This window comes from Hypanus sabinus, chromosome 23, assembly GCF_030144855.1.
Source record: "Hypanus sabinus isolate sHypSab1 chromosome 23, sHypSab1.hap1, whole genome shotgun sequence".
Classification (NCBI taxonomy): Eukaryota; Metazoa; Chordata; class Chondrichthyes; order Myliobatiformes; family Dasyatidae; genus Hypanus; species Hypanus sabinus.
The window spans coordinates 39,367,549-39,389,421 of NC_082728.1; the positions used below are offsets into that span (position 1 = coordinate 39,367,549).

A 21,873-nucleotide genomic window follows, 5' to 3' on the forward strand; every position below is an offset into this window, starting at 1 on the left:
GAAAATATAAGTTCCTTAATAAAGATCATTTGAGTAGCATTTTTTAAATGATAGCTCTGAAAAAAATCAACTATCAAAATGAGTATACATATGAATCTATTTTATGCAGGTTTTTTTAAGGACTTTCCACTGGTGTCAGAGCACAGTACTTATAAATTGTAAATGGTAGCACTCCTTGCTGTTTTCAGAGTGAAGGGGAGAGCTTGCTGTGATTGATATGGACAGCAGCCAGGCAGGTGGAAAGGCAGCAAGAAAATGCTTAGGAAATCTCAACCCAATAATTGATGTTCCAGGCAAGGACACCAAACTGACCCTGTAAACAGGGAGTGCTCCCATCCCCAGCCAAGCAAAGAATACATTTTCCTGCGATTTAACATCATAGAACAGCTGCTCTGTGAGTATTTGAAGTGTTTTGTACAGGGCATTTATTCTGTGCATCTCTTGAGTTACAAATGCTAGTTCTACCTTCATACTTACATTTGGGTTAAATTTCAAGATGGGACCCGAACTACATTCAACTGTTCCAGTTCAAGGGTGTTGTGCCCTGACCAATTCCCTTCCAGCCCACAACCATAATAGACCTTCATGTATCTTCACTTTCCAAGCCCTCCCCCGACATTCCACATTGAATAGATCATTCTGTCCCAATTCCAACACCTCCCTGTAACAGCAACACTGACGCATCACTTCTTGTTCTTCTCTTTCAGTATTTCATTGAACTAATTCACTCCATGACACTCAGGCTGACTCACTCTGCCAGAATGTGTGTTCTTGTACTACAAGTTAAATTAAAATGTGCTTCCTGTGCAATCACATTGGCAAATATTTCACTGACCACCTCCAACAACAACCACTACCACACTAATCCCACTCCCTTAACCCCAGTTAAGTGGAAATATATATATATAGTATATAAAGTAAGTAGTGAAGTAGTGCAGAAAAAGAGCAGTGTAGTGCTGAGGTAGTGTTCATGGGTTCATTGTCATTGTCATTCAGATATCAGATGGTGGAGGGGAGGAAGCTATTTCTAAAACATCAAGTACGTGGCTTCAGGCTCCTGTACCTCCTCCTTGATGGTAGCAATAAGGAGGTCCTGGGTACTGGAAGTCCTTATTGATGGATGTCGCCTTTCTGAGGCACCCAGATGGTGATGCAACCAGTTAGTGTACTCTCCACAATACTCTGCACTAAATTTACACTCCAAGTCTCATCAGACTCCTAATGGAATATAGCTGCTGTTGTGCCTTCATTGTAATTGCCTCAATATGTTGAGCCCAGGATGGATCTTCAGCGATATTGACACCCAATAACTTGAAACTGCTCACCCTTTCCATTTCTGATCTCTCAATGAGAACCGGTATGTGTTCCCTCGACTTCTCCTTCCTGAAGTCCACAATCAAGTCCTTAGTTTTAATGACGTTGGCTGCAAAGTTGTTGTTGCGACACCACTCAAACAGCTGATCTATCTGACTGCTGAACGCCTCCATCTAAAATTGTGCCAACACGAGTTGTGACATCAGCAAATTTATAGATGGTGCCTGAGCTGTATCTAGTCACACAGTCGTGGGTGTAGAGCGAGTAGAGCAGTGAGCTGAGCACACATCCTTGAGGTGCACCAGTATTGATTGTCATCAAGGAGGATCTGCACTGACTGTGGTATCCCAGTCAAGGATCCAGTAGCAGGGGAGGTATAGAGCCTAAGGTTGTAGAGCTGTATGATCATGTTGAACGCTAAGCTGAAATCAATAAATAGCAGTCCTGACATAGGTATTGCTATTGTCCAGGTGACACAAGGCCGAGTAAATAGCCAGTGAGATTGTATCCACTGTAGACCTAGAGTGGCGATAGGCAAATTGAAGTTCCGTGCGTAGGCAGGAGTTGATTCTGGCCATGACCAATCTCTCAATGATGAGCTGCACTTCGTCACAGAGGATGTGAGTGCAACTGGGAAATAGACGTTGAGGCAGCTCACTCTGTTCTTCTTGTGCACTGGTATGATAGGTGCCTTTTGAAGCAGGTGGGAACCTCTGACTACAGCAGTGAGAGATTGAAGATTTTGTTGACCATTCCTGTCAGTTGGTTGGCACAGGTATTCAATGCCCTATCACAGTGATTCCCAACAGGCTTGGTATCGCTCCCCCACCTCCCCAGGGGAGTGGTTATGTGTCTAAGGGGGCATTAGGGGAAATAGATGTCACAGGGAGATGTTCAAGATTCCTGGGGCTGGGGGCAATAAGCAGCACGTAACTTGAAGCACGAAACCTGATCGACTGCTGGTAGAGCAGTCAGTTCCAAAAACAAAGGATGGGGCACTGGGAACACAGGAAGAACCATAGCTCTGCAGGCCATGAGCACAATGCATCCTAAACTTGGCAATATCATCCGACCTTACCAACCAAACACACGTTAGCAACCAGGGTGCCCAACAGTTCCCCTTGACTTGCAGAGAGTCTGAAGGCAGTGAAGCCTTGATCCTAATCCTGCTAAGAAACAGAAACTACAGAAAACATGTCAATAGAATGTTACATTCCTGGAGTATGGTTTTAATCCATTCCCATCAGATCATCGATGCCCCAGGTGTCCTATTTGTAATATTGTACTGTCTAATGAAGCCATGAACCATCAAGATCAATAGTTTTCAGGAACACTTCTGTAAAAGATACCTTGAAAAGGCTACTTATGGTATTAACAGTTCCAGAAGATGAAAGAAGCATTTGAAAAGCATTGCACACTCAAGTCATTTGCCAATAAAACTAAAAATGATATTGAGAGTGGGTCATTGCTTCTAATAACATTTCCAAAATGATAGCAAAGTGTGGCAAATCTCATGCAATTGGTGAAAGATTAATCATGCCTGCTGTATCTGAAGTGCTCACCACTGTTCTCAAAATGGATGCCAGTATTTTAAAAATGATTCCTCTGAGTAAGAGCCCTGTAACTTGCCCTATTGACGAAATGAGTGAAGACATTGAGTACCAACTATGCACAGAGCTACAAAAAGCAGAGTTTGGTATACAATTGGTTGAGTCAACTGTGCGAGACGACAAGACATTGCTAATGGTATATGTACAGTTTATCAAAAATGAAAACATTTATGAAGAGGTTCTCTTTTGTCAGAAGTTAAAACAAATATCAACAGAAAATCAGTCTATGACTAGCTCAAAATGTACATTAAGGATAAAAGTATTCAGATTAGGAACATGATTTCTTGTGCAACAGATGGAGCACCATATACGATAGCTCACCTTGCCAGTTTACTGGTATTTATGAAAAAATTACCTCCAATTCTGCTTGCAATCCATTGCGTAATTCATCATCAACATCTCATAGCCAAAAACCTCAGCCAGTGACTGTTTTCAAGCGTGACTCTTGTAATATCTACTGTCAACAAAATTAAAGCTCAACCACTAAATAGCAGAATATTTCACCAGTTATGCCAAGATGATGATGAAGAGTTTGAATCCTTGCTTCTTCACAGTGAAGTGCGTTGGCTGTCAAAAGGTTGCTGCTTAAAATGTTTCTTTGATCTTTTTGACACTGTAGTTTAATTTTTGCTCAAAGTCGACAAGAGCTTGCGAAACAAGATTGAACTTCTATATGGAAATGTGGCATAACTAGCTGATCTGTATGACAGAATGAACACTCTAAATATGAAACTGCAGGGTGAGAATGTCAATTTAATCCAGGTAAAAAGTGTAATGTCTACTTTTTATCGAAAAATTGGAAATATATAAGCAAAACATTGGGAGAAGAGTATTCTCACAGTTTCCCTGCATAGAAACAGTATGTATGGAACCCGAGGAAATAGCAGACTTTGCTTCAGTATTCACTACAGAAAAGGATCTTGATGATTGTAGGGATGACTTGCAGTGGACTGAAAAGCTTGAGAATGTAGATATTAAGAAAGAGAATGTTCTTTTGAAAGGCATCAAGTTGGATAAGTCACTGGGACCAGGTGGAATGTACCTCAGGCTACTGTGGGAAGTGAGGGAGAAGATTGCTGAGCCTTTGGCGATGAGCTTTGCATAATTAATGAGGACGGGAGAGGTTCCAGAGGATTGGAGGGTTGCAGGTGTTGTTCCCTTATTCAAGAAAGGGAGTAGAGATACTCCAGGAAATTATAGGCCAGTGAGTCTTACTTCAGTGGTTGGTAAGTTGATGGAGAAGATCCTGAGAGGCAGGATTTATGAACATTTGGAGAAGCATTATATGATTAGGAATAGTAAGCATAGCTTTGTTAAAGGCAGGTTGTGCATTACGAGCCAGATTGAATTTTTTGAGGATGTGACTAAGCACATTGATAAAGGTAGAGCCGTAGATGTAGTGTATATGGATTTTAGCAAGGCATTTGATAAGGCAAAGCTTATTGAGAAAGTAAGGAGGCATGAGATCCAAGGGGACATTGCTTTGTGGATCAACCCAGATAAGTGTGAGGTGGTTCATTTTGGTAGGTCAAATATGACAGCAGAATATAGTATTAATGGTAAGACTCTTGACAGTGGAGGATCAGAGGGATCTTTGGGTCCAAGTCCATAGGACGCTCAAAGCAGTTGCGCAGGTTGACTCTGTGGTTAAGAAGGCATATAGTGTATTGGCCTTCATCAGTCATGGAATTGAATTTAGGAGTCGAGAGGTAATGTTGCAGCTATATAGGACCCTGGTCAGACCCCATTTGGAGTACTGTGAGTTCTGGTCGCCTCACTACAGGAAGGATGTGGAAGCTATAGAAAAGGTGGAGTGGAGATTTACAAAGATGTTGGCTGGATTGGGAAGCATGCCTCATGAGAATAGGCTGAGTGAACTCAGCCTTTTCTCCCTGGAGCAGTGGAGGATGACGTGACCTGATGGAGCTGTACAAGATGATGAGAGGCAATAATCGTGTGGATAGTCAGAGGCTTTTCCCCAGGGCTGATTGGCTAGCACGCGAGGGCATAGTTTTAAGGTGCTTGGATGTAGATACTGTGGTGAACTATGTGCCTGTCGGGACACGCCCCTGCTGACTGCTCCTGTGGCTCCTCCCACAGGCCCCTGAATAAAGGAGACCTGCGGCCTGAAGCTCGGCCTCAGTCTCCAAGACCTTGTATGATAGACACTCACTCCTGGTTCCTTCTTCCAGTCAATAAAAGCCGATATCTCGCCTACGTCTCAGTGTGAGTTATTGATGGTGCATCAGATACAGAGGCGATTTCAGGGGTAAGTTTTTTACGCAGAGAGTGGTGAGTGCATGGAATGGGCTGCCAGTGGTTGCGGTGGTGAAGGCGGAAATGATAGGGTCTTTTAAGAGACTCCTGGATGGCTAGATGGAGCTTAGAAAAATAGAGGGATATGAGTAAAGCCTAGGTAGTTCTAAGGTAGGGTCATGTTCAGCACAGCTTTATGGGCCGAAGGGCCTGTATTGTGCTGTATGTTTTCTATGTTTCTATGAAAGTTTGGCACTCTTTTCCACAGATGGTGATTTGGAAATGTACTGCATACACCTGCAGTCACTGAAAAAGATTTTCATAATCATTTCAAGGAAATGAATGAACTGGGAATTCCGGGCTGGGTAATTAACCCATTTCTTTGCAAGGTGGAAGAACAGGAAGAGAGCTTGAAGAAATTATCGAAATTCAGAATGATGAGGAAGCAAAAAATGCTTTTCAAAAATGTTGTCTTTATGGTATGTGGCTACACTGTCTATACAAAGTTTCCTGATCCTTGGAGATGAGCCAAGTTGCTCTTCAATGCATTTCCATCCTCTTACCCTGTTGAAAGAGGCTTCAGTGGAGTGAACCATATACTCACAAAAAAAACGGAAACCACTGGACATAGTTATGTGTGGGGATTTGTGGCTTTTGCCCTCACAACTTGAACCAGGTATTTCGACTTTTGCTAAAAACCATCGAGCTCAAGGATCACATTGATATCGAAGCTGCTATACAGTGCACAGGTACTCTGTAAGGTAGATTTAAGGACAAATAAAAATTTAAAGCAGAATCATTTTTCTCATGTTGCCATATGGTAGACATGTTTTTACACAACGGGGTGCCGGAAAGTATATTGTGTCTAAGAGGGGTGTTGTCAAGTATGAAAGTCCTCGGGGGGGGGGGGGGGGGGACATTGGTCTGAAAAAGATTCCAAAACACTGCCGTATAAGGTATGCCGTCAGGCCTTGACACCTTGTGAGGGTTCACCCTTGTGAAAGATGTACTGACGTTGGTCTCCAAGGCAGAGATTCCTCCAGGGATATGCACAGATGTTGTTTTATTCTCACTTTCGAAGTGCATAAGAGGCACTTAGCTCAACTGGGAATGAAACGTCACTGCTATTCATGACATTAGGTTTTGTCTTGTACAAAGTAATGGCCTGCAAGCCCCGCCAAAGCTGATGTGCATTTGATTTAGTATCTAACTTCAATTGGAATTGTCTTCTCGCTTTTAAAATAGCCTTCTACAGGTCGTAAATGGACCTTTAGTATAGTTCTGGATCACCGGTCTTGAATGCCACAGATCTAGCCCTCAGCAGACTACAAATCTGCTGGTTCATGATAGCTTTTGGTATCTCTTGAAGGCACACACACTTGATGAAGTCGCTGACAACCGTGGCGTATTCATTCAAATGAAGATGAATCCCTGATTATTGTCTAGTCCACCGTTTCAAAGTCCTTCTGTAAGCACTCCTCCACCTCTCTTGATCATACCTTCTTGGTCCTCACCTGTCTCTGCCTGTATGCTGGAAGTCGAAGTACAGCCAGCTGATCACACTTTCTAAAGTGCAGGCATTTGATGGCACTGTAAGTGTTCTTGATGGCGATTAACAGTAGTCCAGTGTGCTGGCCCCTCTGGTTCCACAGGTAGCACGTTGGTGGTAGTTATTCAGAGAGTTTTTTAAGCTGGCCTGGTTGAAATCCCCTGCAATGATAGGGAAGGCACCAGCTTCATGGCTGCTGATCGTGGTGTTCAGCTCCTTCCAGTGCCTGCATGACAATGGCCAGAATTGGAATGTACACTGCTATCAGGATGATGGTGAAAAACTCCCTCAGCAGATAAAATGGACGTCACCTGACCATGAGTGTCGGGTGAGCAGAAATGAGACAGAACCGCCCAGCCGGAGCATCATGATGAGTTAATCATGAAGCATACTCGATCTTCTCTCCCTTTAAAAGAAATCAGCCGTCTTGGCATTGTGGTGGATGATAAAGCCCTCAGACAGCAGTGCTGTGTCCAAAATGGTGGGGGTGAGCCATGTACACAACAGAACTACCCAAGAATCCAAAAACTTTGTTACTTCAGCACTACCAAAGTCCCATAGTGCCAGATTAATGGAGTTTAAGTTTACTAGGTTAACAGAAATGTGGCAATATTAATATTATGCTGATTATAATAAGTTTAGGAGATGGAAGGAATTTATCATCAACACATGGGATGGGTAGTGTATCATGACAAGGTCTAAAAGTAAACTAAAATGTTATGTTATAAACTAGATCTGTAGGTCTGTGGGGATAATTGAATTGCAAGTCAGGAGATCAATGAGATGATTTAATTATAGGGAAAGAATTTATCAAAAATAACACAACAATCCTTGCCATTGTGTTTACACATGAAATGAACAAGGCAATACTGAAAAAATATTTCAGTTGTTTCTGATGGATTGCTGAAGGTTGCATCAATGTTGTTTTATAAAAGGAAATAAGTAAGTAATTTCTAAGTTATATTAGAAACTTTAAAGTATACTGTATTTTTAAAGATATTTAAGATTCATAACAGTGTTTTGCGAAGATTAGGATTTTGAATTAAAACAATGGTATGGAATACAGAGAAAGCTGTAGCCAATATGTATAGTCCTCTGGTTGCAACACACACAAAATGATGGAGGAATTTAGCAAGACAGCCAGAATTAGAAGGTGGGAGGAGGTGAAGGAGTACAAGTTGGCAGAGAATAGTTGGTACCTGGTGTTGGGGAAGGTGGGTGGGTGGGAGGAGATAAGTGGAAGATGTAAAGGGCTGAAAAAGAAGCAGTCTAATTGGAGAGGACAATGGGCAATGGAAAAAAAAACATAAGGAAGGGGGGAAGCAGAAGGAGGTGATGGCAGCTGAGGAAAAACAAAATGGGGAATGGAAAAAGAGAGGACTGTTAAGGTACCATGCCTTGCACTCCTTCCCCTCCCCTCCAGCACCTTCTTATTCTGTCTTCTGTCCCCTTCCTTTCCAGTCCTAATGAAGGGTCTCAGCCTGAAACATCAACTGCTCATCTCCCTCCATTGATGCTGCCTGACTTGCTGAGTTCTTCTCGCATTTCGTGTGTGTTGCTCTAGATTTCCAGCAACTGCAGAATCTCTTCTGTTTATATCTCAAGCAACACGTCCAGTTGTCATCAGGACCTAAGGAACTTTTTCAAGTATGCATGCAAAAAAAACTACACACCTGACATAACAAAACAATCTATTTATAAACACACAGACGCTGCAGATACTGAAAATCTTGAGCAACACTCACAAATGCTGGAGGAACTCAGCAGTCAGGCAGAATCTATGGAGAGGAATAAAAATAGATGTTTTGGGCCGAGATCCTTCATCAGGACACAAGCACATTTATAGCCAAGGACTAGTTAAAGATGTTGTTTTTGATAAATAAGTTAAAGAAATTGAAAAGTAGAGATGCAGTGTGGCCTGGCAGCTGAGTGTAAGCTGTTGCTGGTGGAGATCAATAAAGAATAAATGGGGAAGTCCAGACATTTCCCATGGTATAACAAAACAGAGAGGTGAAAACAAGAGAACTCTGAGAGAAAGATCAAGATTTTGCTTCACCCTAAGAAGAATACAATCCATAAGGGAGTACAGGTGAACTTCAGTCTATGTATATGTCATGGTCCGGTCCGTGAAGTCCACATTCTGGTTCACTGTCCAGTCCATGGACTCCAGAATCTGGGTCTTCCCTCTGTCCCTTGTTTCATTTGGGCTTAATCATATGCACCAGATTCTCGTCTTGGGTCCGGGAATATAAGTTGCCCTGGGGTTGAGTGAAGGTGCTGGTTTGTCTTGTCAGTATCCTATCCTTGCCTTTGTGGGGTTGAGTGTAGTATCCTGGCCTTGTCTCTGTGGGGGTTTGGCTTGTCAGTATCCTGGCCTTGTCTCTGTGGGGGTTTGGCTTGTCAGTATCCTCTCCTTGTCTCTGTGGGGGGGTTTGTCTTGTCAGTATCCTGTCTTTGCCTCTGTGGGGTTGAATGTAGTATCCTGGCCTTGTCTCTGTGGGGGTTCGGCTTGTCAGTATCCTGGCCTTGTCTTTGTGGGGGTTCGGCTTGTCAGTATTCTGGCCTTGTCTCTGTGGGGGTTCAGCTTGTCAGTATCCTGTCCTTGTCTCTGTGGGGGTTCGGCTTGTCAGTATCCTGTTCTTGCCTCTGTGGGGGTTTGGCTTGTCAGTATCCTGGCCTTGCCTCTGTGGGGGTTCGGCTTGTCAGTATCCTGTCCTTGTCTCTGTGGGGGTTCGGCTTGTCAGTATCCTGTTCTTGCCTCTGTGGGGGTTCGGCTTGTCAGTATCCTGTCCTTGCCTCTGTGGGGTTGAGTGTAGTATCCTGGCCTTGTCTCTGTGGGGGTTCGGCTTGTCAGTATCCTGTCCTTCTCTGTGGGGGTTCGGCTTGTCAGTATCCTGTCCTTGCCTCTGTGGGGTTGAGTGTAGTATCCTGGCCTTGTCTCTGTGGGGGTTCGGCTTGTCAGTATCCTGTCCTTGTCTCTGTGGGGGTTCGGCTTGTCAGTATCCTGTTCTTGCCTCTGTGGGGGTTCGGCTTGTCAGTATCCTGGCCTTGTCTCTGTGGGGGTTTGGCTTGTCAGTATCCTGTTCTTGTCTCTGTGGGGGTTCGGCTTGTCAGTATCCTGTTCTTGCCTCTGTGGGGGTTCGGCTTGTCAGTATCCTGCTCTTGCCTCTGTGGGGGTTCGGCTTGTCAGTATCCTGGCCTTGTCTCTGTGGGGGTTCGGCTTGTCAGTATCCTGTTCTTGTCTCTGTGGGGGTTCGGCTTGTCAGTATCCTGTTCTTGCCTCTGTGGGGGTTCGGCTTGTCAGTATCCTGCTCTTGCCTCTGTGGGGGTTCGGCTTGTCAGTATCCTGGCCTTGTCTCTGTGGGCAACCCATGCCTGAACCCTTGCCTGCAACCTCGCCTGTGTCCTCGCCTGTATCGCCGTCAAGTTTAGCCACTGGAGTGAGACTGGAGCCTTGCCATGCCAACAGAAGGAACTATCTATTGTTGAGCTTGAAACTGTCTCTTTGTGTCCCTGTGTTTAGTGTCTGCGTATGAGTCCTGGCCCTATGTCCTGTCCAAAAAGAAGAGTCCTGACTCTATGCTCTGCGTATGAGTCCCGGCTCTACGTCCTGTTCCCAAGGAGGGGTCCCGGCTCTGTGTTCAGTGTTCCCATGCTTGAGTCCAAGGCTCAGTAGGCAGGCCACTACTGGAATGGACTGTCGTTGTTTGTCATTCCTTGTCCAAGTCTCAGGCTCTGAGTCAGGTTACAGTCTGGGTCCAGGTCCCTCTTTCCTAGTCTTGTCCAGTGTTGTTTCTCCCCCACTTACCTTGCTTTCTGACACACCAGGTCCCACTTTCCCTAGTACTTCAGTGACTGTTTCTTGTATTTGGGTCCGTTCCCAATGCCCACCTTATAACAGTGTACTGCTAGAGGATTTGTTAGTTCAAATTTTCAGAGCATGGAACAAGGGTAGTCAAGACTGCAGCACTGTGGTCAGCTCCAGAAGTCAGTAAGATATGCCTGGGGGTTTCAGTAGCAAACCTGTGGTGAAACAGCATCAGTCTCAATCAGTTGTATATTATAATCCCATACTTAAATTAAATTTGTATTGTTCAATCACTGGGTTTGAAATACAGTTAATGGGGAACCTTTATGACCAACAATATTACTATGGATGAATATTACAGTACTAGAATGTTTCCCTTGTTGATCCTAATTGATTTCCAGTCAGAATAACAGTTTCATTCACATCTCACAGAATCATGTTTCAATGCTGGTTATCGGCATATATGTTGAGGAGCAGAATTTCTCTTTTAGTTGTGCTAAGTATCTGCTGCACCCGGCAAATCTGAATAAAAATACTGTAAAAGCATATATTAGGCATTTTGCACAAATTCAGGACTTGCATGTTTCCCACCAGGTCTTGAAAACAGGCCTCCTTATAGTCATGCAGGCAAATAAGAAAGACCAACAGAAGTAGGCCCCATTTGGTGTTGTCGACCACTTAGTAAAATCATGACAGGTCTTTTACCTCAGCACCACTTTCCAGCACTAAAGCGTTCCAAAGTTACATTGGAAGCACCAGATAGAGTAGACGACCCCAACGTTTGCAGGTAAAGTGTTGCCTTTCCTAGAAGGACTGTTTTTGGTCTTAAATGGAGGTGACTGGACAGATGTAGCACTTCCGCCATGGAAGAGTGGTTGTAGGAAGAGAGCAGGGAGTGATGAATGGACAAGGGAATCATGGAAGGAATGATCCCAGCAGGAAGCAGAGAGTCGGAAGAACATAAATATGTGTTTGGTAGTAGGGTCCCGTTGAAGACAACGGAAGTTGCAAAGAATGATGTGCTGGATGCAGAGGCTAATGGGATGGTAGGTAAGACCAAGAACATAAGATGTAGGAGCAGAATTAGGCCCTTGAGTCTGCTCCTCCATTTCATCACGGCTGATCTAATTTTCCTCTCAGCCCCAATATCCTGCTGTCTTCTCGTATCCCTTCATGTCCTGACTAATCACCTTCTGGCTTGTACCCCTCCCTCCACCCTTTATTCAGGCACCCTTTCCCTTATTTTCCAGTCCTGATGAAGGGTCTCAGCCCGAAACATCAAATGTTCGTTCACTTCCACAGATGCTCTCTGACCTGTAGAGTTCCTTCAGATGAGTTACAAACACGACACATTCTGAAGACGCTGAAAATCCAAAGCAACACACACAAAATGCTGGAGGAACTCAGCAGGTCAGGCAGCATCCATGGAAATACACAAACAGCTTTACACATGTTGGACTGACATGAGAATCCTTTCGTTCAGATCTCTGTACGATAGGCTTTGCTTCTTAACTCTTCCACCCACCCTGCTATCAAAGACCAGGGAGGCTGCAGTTTTAGACTCTAATTTATTTTAGTAATTGTGAAGTGGCTGCAGTTAATATGCACAACTGATGACAGACATCCTTTAGTTACAGACAATAAGGGAAATGCACACAGGAGTGGCCAGCCCGGTTAACAATGAATGTTAATTGCTTGCACCTTTGGTTGTGCAGTTTAACCCTGGGAATAACAATTAATGTGCAATTCGTGCATGAGAATAACTAATCTGTGGCAAATTCCTGGCATCTTGAATTGTCATGTAATTTCACACATCCAGAATAAGAGTGATCAAGTCATTAGGAATAATAATGGCATTAGCTTAATGACAAGACTATGCCTTTCCTGCTATGATATGTCTCCATCCCCCCCCCCCCCGCTTTATTTTAAATTAATTCAAGAGTCATCAGCTATGCAGGCTGAACTAGCATTTAATTGCCTATTCTTAGTTGTTGATAACAGAATGGTGGTGAGCCTTTTTGTACTCCTGCAAAGGAAGGAATCTCAAGCTTTTTGATGGAGTAACAATGATATGTTTCCATTTCGGGATGATGAATATAAATATTTGTTATATGAAGAGCATCTGATGGCTCTGGGCCTGTATTCACTGGAATTCAGAAGAATGAGGAGTGACCTCATTGAAACCTAACAAATGGTGAAAGGTCTTGATAGAATGGATGGGGAGAGGATGTTTTCTAGGGTGGAAGAGTCTAGGACCAGAGGACACAGCCTCAGAATAGAGGGGTGTCCTCTTAGAACAAGATGAGATCAAATTTCTTTAGCCGGGGTGAATTTGTTGCAATAGGTAGCTGTGGATGTCAAGTCTTCATTTATATTTAAGGCAGAGGTTAATAGATTTGTGACTGGTCAAGGCATGAAGGGATACGGGGAGAAGTCAGGAGTTTGGGGAATAATAGATCAGGCATCATAAAATGGCAGAGCAGACTCAATTAGCCTAATCCTGCTCTTATTTTATGGAATGGTGATCTTAAAGGAATGCATGGTAGCATGGAAATGGTAAATCTGTATTGTTATTGTAATTAAACTCATTTCCTGCTTCTGCCTGTAAGGAATTCGTACTGTTCCCCTTGACCACATGGGTTTTCTCCAGGTGCTCAGGTTTCCTTGCTCATCCCAACGATATCTAGGTTAATGTTAGTGAGTTGCTGGCGTGCTGGCTGCCCAGCAAAATCCTTGCTGATGTGATTTGATGTAAATTATGCATCTTACTGTATGTTTGGTGTACAAATAACAAATACAGTTTATCTTTATCTCAAACAAGTAAACATCTTCAGATGCTGGAAATCTGAGCAACACACATAAAATGCTGGAGGAACACAGCATCTATGGAAAATAAAATACAGTTGATGTTTTGGGCTGAAACCTTTTGGCAGGACTGAAAAATCTCATTTGTCTAGTTGTTTTCATGTCATCTAAGTTGGTGATAACAATACTGATTTTTAAGTTAAAATTGACAAAAAGTAAACTCAAACAGATATCAAAAAGGTTTCCTAAACTCAAAAAAAGTAACAGTTAAAGTTCAAAGCAAATTTATTATAACCATATACCTTTGTTAGACCCCACTTCAGTTCATTTTTGTCACCTCATTACAGGATGGATGCAGATACTATAGAGAGAGTGCAGAGAGTACAAGGATATTGCCTGGACTGGGGAGCATGCCTTACGTGAATAGGTTGAGTGAACATGGCCTTTTCTCCTTGGAGTGACAGAGGATGAGAGGTATTGATGTGGATAATCAGAGGCTTTTTCCCAGGGCTGAAGTGCCTAACTCGAGGGCATAGTTTTAAGGCGCTTGGAAATAGGTACAAGGGGGATGTCAGAGTAAGTAAGTTTCTCACAGTGATGGGTGTGTAGAATGAACTGCCAGGGAAGGTGGTTGAATTGATAAAAAAATAATTAATTGACTTGATAATTATGTACGTGTCTTTATTAATGTAGCTATTAATAATTAACATTAAAATGTTTTACTCCTGATATCTATTTTCTAAGATTAACCAAAAATTGGCCATTATTACAGTGCGATTGAATATAGAGGTACTTTTCATGAACACAGGATTCTGGAAATCTTGAGCAAAATGGTGGAGAGACTAAGCAAGTCAATCAGCATTCATGGAGGGGCATAAAGTTGACATTTTGGGCAGAGATCCTTCAATTGGACTGCACTTCTGTAGAACATTTTTTTTCTTGCCCTTTCAGGTTGAATAAACTAATTGTTCAACAAAATGTTGCTTGGCTAAAGACTTTCCTTGTCAAACCTACTCATGGTAAATCTTCAGCTGACCAATTATAACATTGGTCAATTATCTATTAAGGATCAGGATACTTCGATTGATTTGTCTTTTGTTCTGGTGGACTCTATGTCACTGGTATTTTGGGTATGCTCTGGTAATGCATTATTCTGCTTTACAAGGGTAGCTTCAAAATGCTATATAATGTTTACCTAATTTTCTTCCAAATATTTAATTTTTGGAATTAAATCACTTTCCTAAGGACTCTTTGATAAAACTGTGGACTTTGGAGGAAAAATTGAACCTTGCATTTGCAACTGCAGTGAATGTAGACTTGGATATAGTAGACTGGTTGACTTTAAATAGTATGGATGCTTTAGTCAATGCAGAAAAAAATCTTTTTCTTTTCAGTCGATGATAGTTTGGTCTTGGAAGGAGCCAATGTTAAAAAGACCGGAATTTGAACACATTCACAGAAAAATTCGCCCCATAATCTGCAAGGCGTAACTCAGCGATTTTAGGGCAAATAAGGGGTATATTTCACCTGACAGCAGCCTCGCGGCGCCAAAAATCGCAACAAGATATTTAAAACAAGTAATCAGCGTCCGAATCTGCAGCGCCGGTGCCGTTTCCCTCCTGTCGGTTAGAGGTTTAATGTAATTTTCAGTTTAAACTCAGCATAATGGATATAGCAAGTTTTTAATCATTAAAATAATATCGAAAACACTGTATTTCTGGTCACGATGGTAACTAGTCAGCAACTGTTTCTGGTAACTAGTCAGCAACTGTTTATTAATATGCACAAATTATTTGGAAAGCATGAGAAACGATACTGTGTAAACAATTCCGTTCGTCTACGTTTCAAAACGCAAATTAAGACTTCTAAATGATACCATAATAAAGTGAAAAATTAAATGTTTGTCCTAATTGTTCAATTTGATTTTAGAATTTTTAAGCCTTTATTTCACCGCATAAGAGAACCAATACCACATCCAAGGATTGATTGACATCAGTGGTGCTTCCTGGAGTTCTTTCCCGGAATAGTTTACAGCTTTACTGACCAATCAGCTACCAGTAATTCCAAATTTTTCGCAGAGGCTGCAGTGTGGCCCAATCACCGCCGAGAGGAGGCGGGACGCATTGCTGGACGCAGCGCGTGCGCTTCTTCCGGAGAATGAATTTTTTTCCCTCTGCGGGTTAATTTCGTCCGATGGTATTAGTTTGGGAAGGTTGCCCACTCTTATGTAAACATTTCTATTATTTAAATCGTCGTTTGTAAGGCGTGAGCAGAGGGAGCAGTTTCTGTTTTGCAAGTTTTGGTCGGTTGAGGGCATACCTAGTTTCGGTAGGCCTTGAGTACATTTTTTTTAAATGCAGGGGATCCCGTATTACTTTTGTATTTAAATGTCAGCTTGCGTATCAGTTCCCAATAAATCTACAAAAGGCGAAGTCGAAGATGTTGCTGATTCCAAACAACAAAACACAGAGAAAAAAAGTGACGAGCGCAGATTAAACTGTGGGAGGGAAGATTACCTAAGTGATGTGGTATGTTGAGCAGCTGAAATGAATTATACATTTTCATACATGGATCTCGTGCAAGTTTATTGTTTTGCAATACATGATCAACAAAAGCAGTTACAATTACATTTTTATTTTGGAGATGGGCAATGATGCTTGACTTGATGCTTTTAAACTCGGCCTGGTTTTATTGCTGCTACAAGCTGTCAATTCCCCTCCCAAATACATCATTAAACAATTTTAAAGTTTTAATCGATTCATATCAGTGAGTTGATGGCATCTTACATTTGGGAAATGGTTTCCCATTAATGTGTTAATCCTAAACTTCGTCAGACATAGTCCTGCATACACTGTATTTGGTGCCCTCTGTCTCTTAGTGTTAACAATTAGCTTCAAAAACAGTTGCACATTGTTATGCCATATTCAATGTTTTCATTTGATATCAGAGAATGTATACAATATACAACCTGAAATTCTTATTCTCCGCCGACATCCTCAGAACAAGAAATGCCCCAAAGAATGACAGAATAAAAACACACAAACCCCAAAGCCCCCCTGCCCCCTCCCACATGCAATCAGCTTCAACCCTCCCCCCCCACTTCTTCTAGCAAAAAACATCAGCATTCCCACCACCTGTGCCAAAGTAGTACCAATGATGGGTAAATGGTTTAGTCCAAGGTCCTACAATAACACAGCTCTTTTCAAAATAGCACTGTGGTTTAGTGTTGAGGGAAGCAGATGCATCCCTGGTTTAATAAGTCTGAAATATGACTTCTGACCATGCAGTATGTCCGCAATGCTGCTCTCGAACATTGCCCAACTATCCACAAGCGGGCTCGGAGTTCATAACCTCCTGGTTCAGAAATGAGCCAGAACTTAATTGGTCATGTTAACCTTGGAGAACTTTGTTTGAAGGCTGAATGGGCTAGATTGGTGCATTCCTGTGAATTATACATCTTTTAATATAAAATGTTTTTGGACAGTTATAATTTAGCATTACCATTAGCTGAAAGCAATTGGAATGCTGTCTGCCCCATTTTTGTGATTCCAAGGGTGAAATGATTCAAATTGAACCAGTCTCTGCTGTCCTCTATATTGGTTTTGGGACAAGCGTGAGAGTTGGATGAAGAAACTCGCCTGGATTCAGAAATAAGGGACCCTGTAGATGCTGGAGATCTTCAGCAGAACACACAAAATGCTGGAGGAACTCAGCAGATTGTGCAGCATCTATAAAGGGGAAACAGTCAATGTTTTGGGCTGAGACCCTAATGAAGGGTCTCTGGTTTCAACTATCACCTGCCAACTTGTACTTCCTCCCCTTCCACCCTCCTTTTCATTTTGGCGTTTCTTTCCGGTCCTGATGGAAGGTCTCTGGCCAAAACATAAGTGTTTAATCCTCTCCATCGAAGGCTCCTGGCTTGCTAAATTCCTCCAGCATTTTGTGTGTTCCCTGGATTCATATTTTTTTAATTTTAATTATCTTCAGGAATATTATAAATGAATTAAAAATTTGAGTTAAGTTTTCAGTGGTAACTTGCGTTCAGTGTACACCTCCTGGTTTATGCAAACATCTGATCAGCCTATCGTGGCAACGGTTCAATGCGTAAAAGAAAGAGGACATGGTCAAGAGGTTCAGTTATTGTTTAGACCAAACATTAGAATAGGGAAGAAATGTGATCTAAGTGACTTTGACTGTGGAATAACTGTTGCAGTTGAGTTGATTTGAGTATCTCAGAAACTGCTGAACTCCTGGGATTTTCATGCAAAACAGTCTCTAGAGTTTACAGAGAATGGTGCAAAAAAACATCCGGTGAATGGCAGTTCTGTGAGCAAAGGCATCTTGTTAGTAAGAGGTCAGAGCGGAATGACCAGAAGGATCCAGCTGACAGGAAGGGAACAGTAACACAAATGGCCACACATTACAACAGTGGTGTGCAAAAGAAAATCTCTAAAGCGATCAACACGTTGAACCTTGAAGTGGATGGGCTACAGCAGCAGATGACCTCAAGCATACAGCAGTATACTCAGTGGCTACTTTATTAGGTACCTAATAAAGTGGCCGCTGAGTGTGTTGTCCTGGTTGAGTAAAATCCCTCCACTGTGAGATTGGGAGTGAGAGTCATCAATGTCACGCACACCAATTTAGACCAGTAATCCAATGTTGTATGTTCGAACTGCAAACATGAGTCACGTAATGCAGATTAGTTCATGCATTGCCAGTGCTCCTCTGCTGAGGAACCAGCGAGTTGATGAATCGTTTCTTCCTCTTTCTGCCATTTCTGTTTCTCGTGTTCCCTATCTGGTGAATAGAGAACCCTGCAGCACAGGAACAGGCCCTAAGGCTCACAAAGTCAAGTGTTGGCCATGAAACCAATGCAGAGTAGTCTAGATTGCTTGCCTGCTGATGTGTCTGTCTAAATGCTTCTATCGCTTCCCCGGGTGGTGCTTTACAGTCACTTACCATTCTGATTAAGAAAAGCAAATAAATAACTTGCCTTGTAAGTCTCCTTTAAGCTTCCCCCTCTAAAGCTATGCTCTCTAGGACTTGACCCTCGGGGAAAGGACTCTGACCATCTACCCTGTCTGTGCCTCTATTGTAGATATTCCTATCATGTAGATCAGAATAGAAGAAAGAAGGGAATGTCAGTTGGCCAATTAGTAGCCATCTCTTTTTCAGTTTAGCAAACTGGTCAAGTTACCACCTATACCTCCCTGTTCCCAGCTCTCAACCTTTGCATCAGATGAAGTACTTCATCTAATGATTCTTGTCCCTTAGGCTGGTTCTGCGAAGAATGATAACTGTGTCACAATTACAAGAAGGTTTGATCATTGTAAAACTGTAAATTCTAGATGATTTAAATTTAAACCAAATGTACTTTTTTTTTAACTCTCCACCTCTTGAAAACAAGTCTTTTTTTTTAATATAAAATAGACATTACAAAATGTGATAAGTGGGTTAAATTATGATTTTGTGGGTTAAATTAAAAGATTCCTTGTGTAGACAGTTACATAGTTAATGGATATGAATGTTTGCAATTACTGGAAAGACAAATTACAAAAGTAATGTAGTGATGTGGAATTCAAATGTACTTTGAATCTGCATCTTTGAATTATTTCCCTTCTCAAAATCCTGTTCTCTTATTGTTTGGTAATTAAAATCGGATTCCACGTGGGTGGGAGGAACTACCCCATGGCTGTTTGCGTATTCTCACCTTGGCTTTTTCACTTTCTTTCAAATGAGCTATTAAAAAAATTGGCAACCTCCTATGTTTAGTTTAAGCATCAAAGATTAAACTGATGCTTCTCGCACAGTCACCATAGTAAAGAGGAAGAACTGCCAACAGGTCAGCAGTGAAAACTGAGGTGAAGTTTGCAAATGAAAAGATAATGGTTTTGTTACATTATCACCATGGTAATTTATTTGCTACTCAGTGTATGAACTCTGCCTCTGCCTATCCTTGAATGTATGTGGCAAAATATGAAATGATTCCATTCTGTGTTACGATCTTGATAGCATTACATATAGTACTGTGCTAGGGGGAAAAAATCTTCCGGAATACAAAACAATGTGTGGCACTTCAATTGTGTTCATACATAAGTTGTAAATGTGACATGGACTGAAGTTAACTTGGCTGCTTAAGATCTTCCCTAGAATAATAGTATTTAATTGACCAGGAATGTTTGTCTCTGCCCGCTTTCCTAGCATATGTTTAAAGAAAAAAAAATCTGCAGATGTGCTTTATTTTTCCCTAATGTTTGTGCTCAATTCCTGATGTACTGATATCTTGCAAGTGATTCCAAGAGTGTGGTAACTCTCTGGTGCAAAGCCAGTAAGCCACTCTTCAGCAGCACTCAAATAGAGAGTGTTGGCAGTTATGTGACCCTGGGGGAAAGATTCAGCTGAGTCGAGTGCTGTTGCCACCCTGCGTTCATTTTCTACTCAAACTGCAATCGCCATCTTTCATGTAGCACAGGTTTCTTACCGATTCTTCAACCTCTTGTGTTTCAGAAACACAAAACTATTCTTTCAAAAATGGCTTCAATGGATATCAGTCAAAAGAAATTGTACCCTCTTTTCCTGTTTAACTTGAGGGCACTAAGCTAAGCACTAGAATGGTTGTGGCTGCTTCAGTCTAAAATAAAATTGTGAATAAAATTCCTCTGTGTATATATCTTGATAAGCATTCAGTTTCTTATCTGTCAAAAGTCATGGAAGAGGGAAAAATGAATAGTTTATTTAACTTGAGCACAGATTTCCAATTAATTTACTTCAAGTTCAATGAGAAACGATTAAGTATTTTAAAATGATGGGGGTCAAATCCGTCTAAAATGGACATTTTGACCATTGGGAAATGGAAAATATTTCACTGTTTTTGATGTTACATTATTTTTGACATGAGTCATGAAGTGGACTGTTCCTTCTTCAATTTGCCTTTGTGCATTTATTACTTTCTTTCATTTGATTTGCAGGCTATCATTCTGCCTGTTCATAACGCAGCAAGATGGTTGGATGAGTGCCTTCAGTCAGTCTTGGACCAGGATTTCCAGGGATCAATGCAGTTGTCAGTTTTCAATGATGCAAGCAAGGTTGTACATATCCTGCCTATTGTTATGACTACAACTGCTACCGCTATTTATTATTGGATTATTTTTGTGCCATTTTCTTGGAGCTTTTTATCCAAAGTGTAGAATAGTGAAAGAAAGTGAAACCTTGGAGCTCGAACCCACCTTCTTTTCATGTGCTGAGTGAGTGCCATGTGTTGTGCTTTCACTACACCGAGTTCTGGCAAGAATTAAGAATTGCCAGCTAAAAAGTTGCCTTTCAAGCGTTAAAAGTTACTGAGCATTTTCATACGTAAAACTCTTCTGATGTGGTGCACCTGCTGCCACTGTGGATGAAAATGGTGCAGGCGTTTTGGCCCAAAATGATGCATTCTTCATCATTCTCAAAACAGTGGACTGGCTTCCATGGATGGGAATAGAGTTCCCAGATTTAAGCAGAAGGTGCTGGAAGTAGCAGTGGAGGTCAAGAGAATATCCTGTTTACTGGTGGAGTCAGGTGACTTACTGATGTCGCAGTACAAGACGGCTGGTAGTAAGTGGCCAGAGAGTGAGAGTCTACTGAGAGTGCAGCAATACAAAAAGGAATATCAGGATGTCTCAAGGTGTGGCTCTCAACGTTCCAGTATCGCTCCATCATGCATCCTATGTAAAACTTACTTGCAGTGGCGGCCCAGGCACATAATATCAGATTCATGACATTCACAAGTTAAGTATAAATCATACCATCTTTACAAGAAAGAACACAATTAGAGCTTTGTTTTTGTAGATTATTGGGAGAAGCTACCAGCTTTCCTTCCCACAAAAGAAATGGAGATGTAGTGGAAAGTGAAGCAGGGACGAGAGGAGGGGTGGAAGAAGAAAGCAAAGTTCAGTACACTGTCATTGCAGATGCAAATATACAGAAGATTTGTACGGATATAAGGGGGAGGGGGGAGCTGAGAAGGCCATTTGGCCTTTCTAGCCTGCTGTGCCCCATAGTAATTTCACAACTAATATTTTTAGCTTTTGCACCACTTTCTTGCGTAATCCAATATCTCTATAATATAAGAGTCTATCAGTCTGTGCGGTGAATATGCTCAAAATCGCAGCCTTGGTGGCCCTCCTCAGTCATAATTTCCAAAGACTCACCACTCTCTGAAAGCAGAAACTTCTCATTTCTGTTCTGACCCTTGCTGGAGCGGTGAGGGTTGAGTTTTCCTTATCAAGCAGGTACCTAGTACTAATAGGCTGAACAGCGAGAGGCATTACTTGAAAACAGGGCCCTCTTAGAAACTGAGCTCTGAATTTGTGAAGTAGAATCCCATCCCCTCACTTCGTTATCATGAGTTGTACCCTGCTGAAATTGCTCATGGAGGTGAAGTACAAAGACAGCAGGGATTGTTCTCATGACCCTGGTCTGTGGGCAGATTGGTCCCAAAGGTGAGGGAGTTGGTGCAGTTTACCTGAACTTTTGAACGTTGAACTGCA

The 21,873-nt window shown here is 42.1% G+C and overlaps 1 protein-coding gene across 12 annotated transcripts in view; it reads left to right on the forward strand.

Annotated features, from left to right (window-relative positions):
• Positions 1-15,495: 15,495 nt before the first annotated feature.
• Positions 15,496-21,873, forward strand: part of b3gntl1 (UDP-GlcNAc:betaGal beta-1,3-N-acetylglucosaminyltransferase-like 1) — a 342,821-nt gene continuing 336,443 nt past the window's right edge. For 10 of the 12 annotated variants that reach the window (XR_009507656.1, XR_009507657.1, XR_009507659.1 and 7 more), the window contains exons 1-2: positions 15,496-15,870; positions 20,314-20,430. Coding sequence is in view for 5 of the 12 variants with exons in the window: in XM_059948769.1 (XP_059804752.1) it covers positions 15,730-15,870; positions 20,314-20,430 (258 nt within the window). In the remaining 7 variants the exon portion in view is untranslated. The other 2 variants (XR_009507658.1, XR_009507660.1) reach the window with 2 other exon arrangements.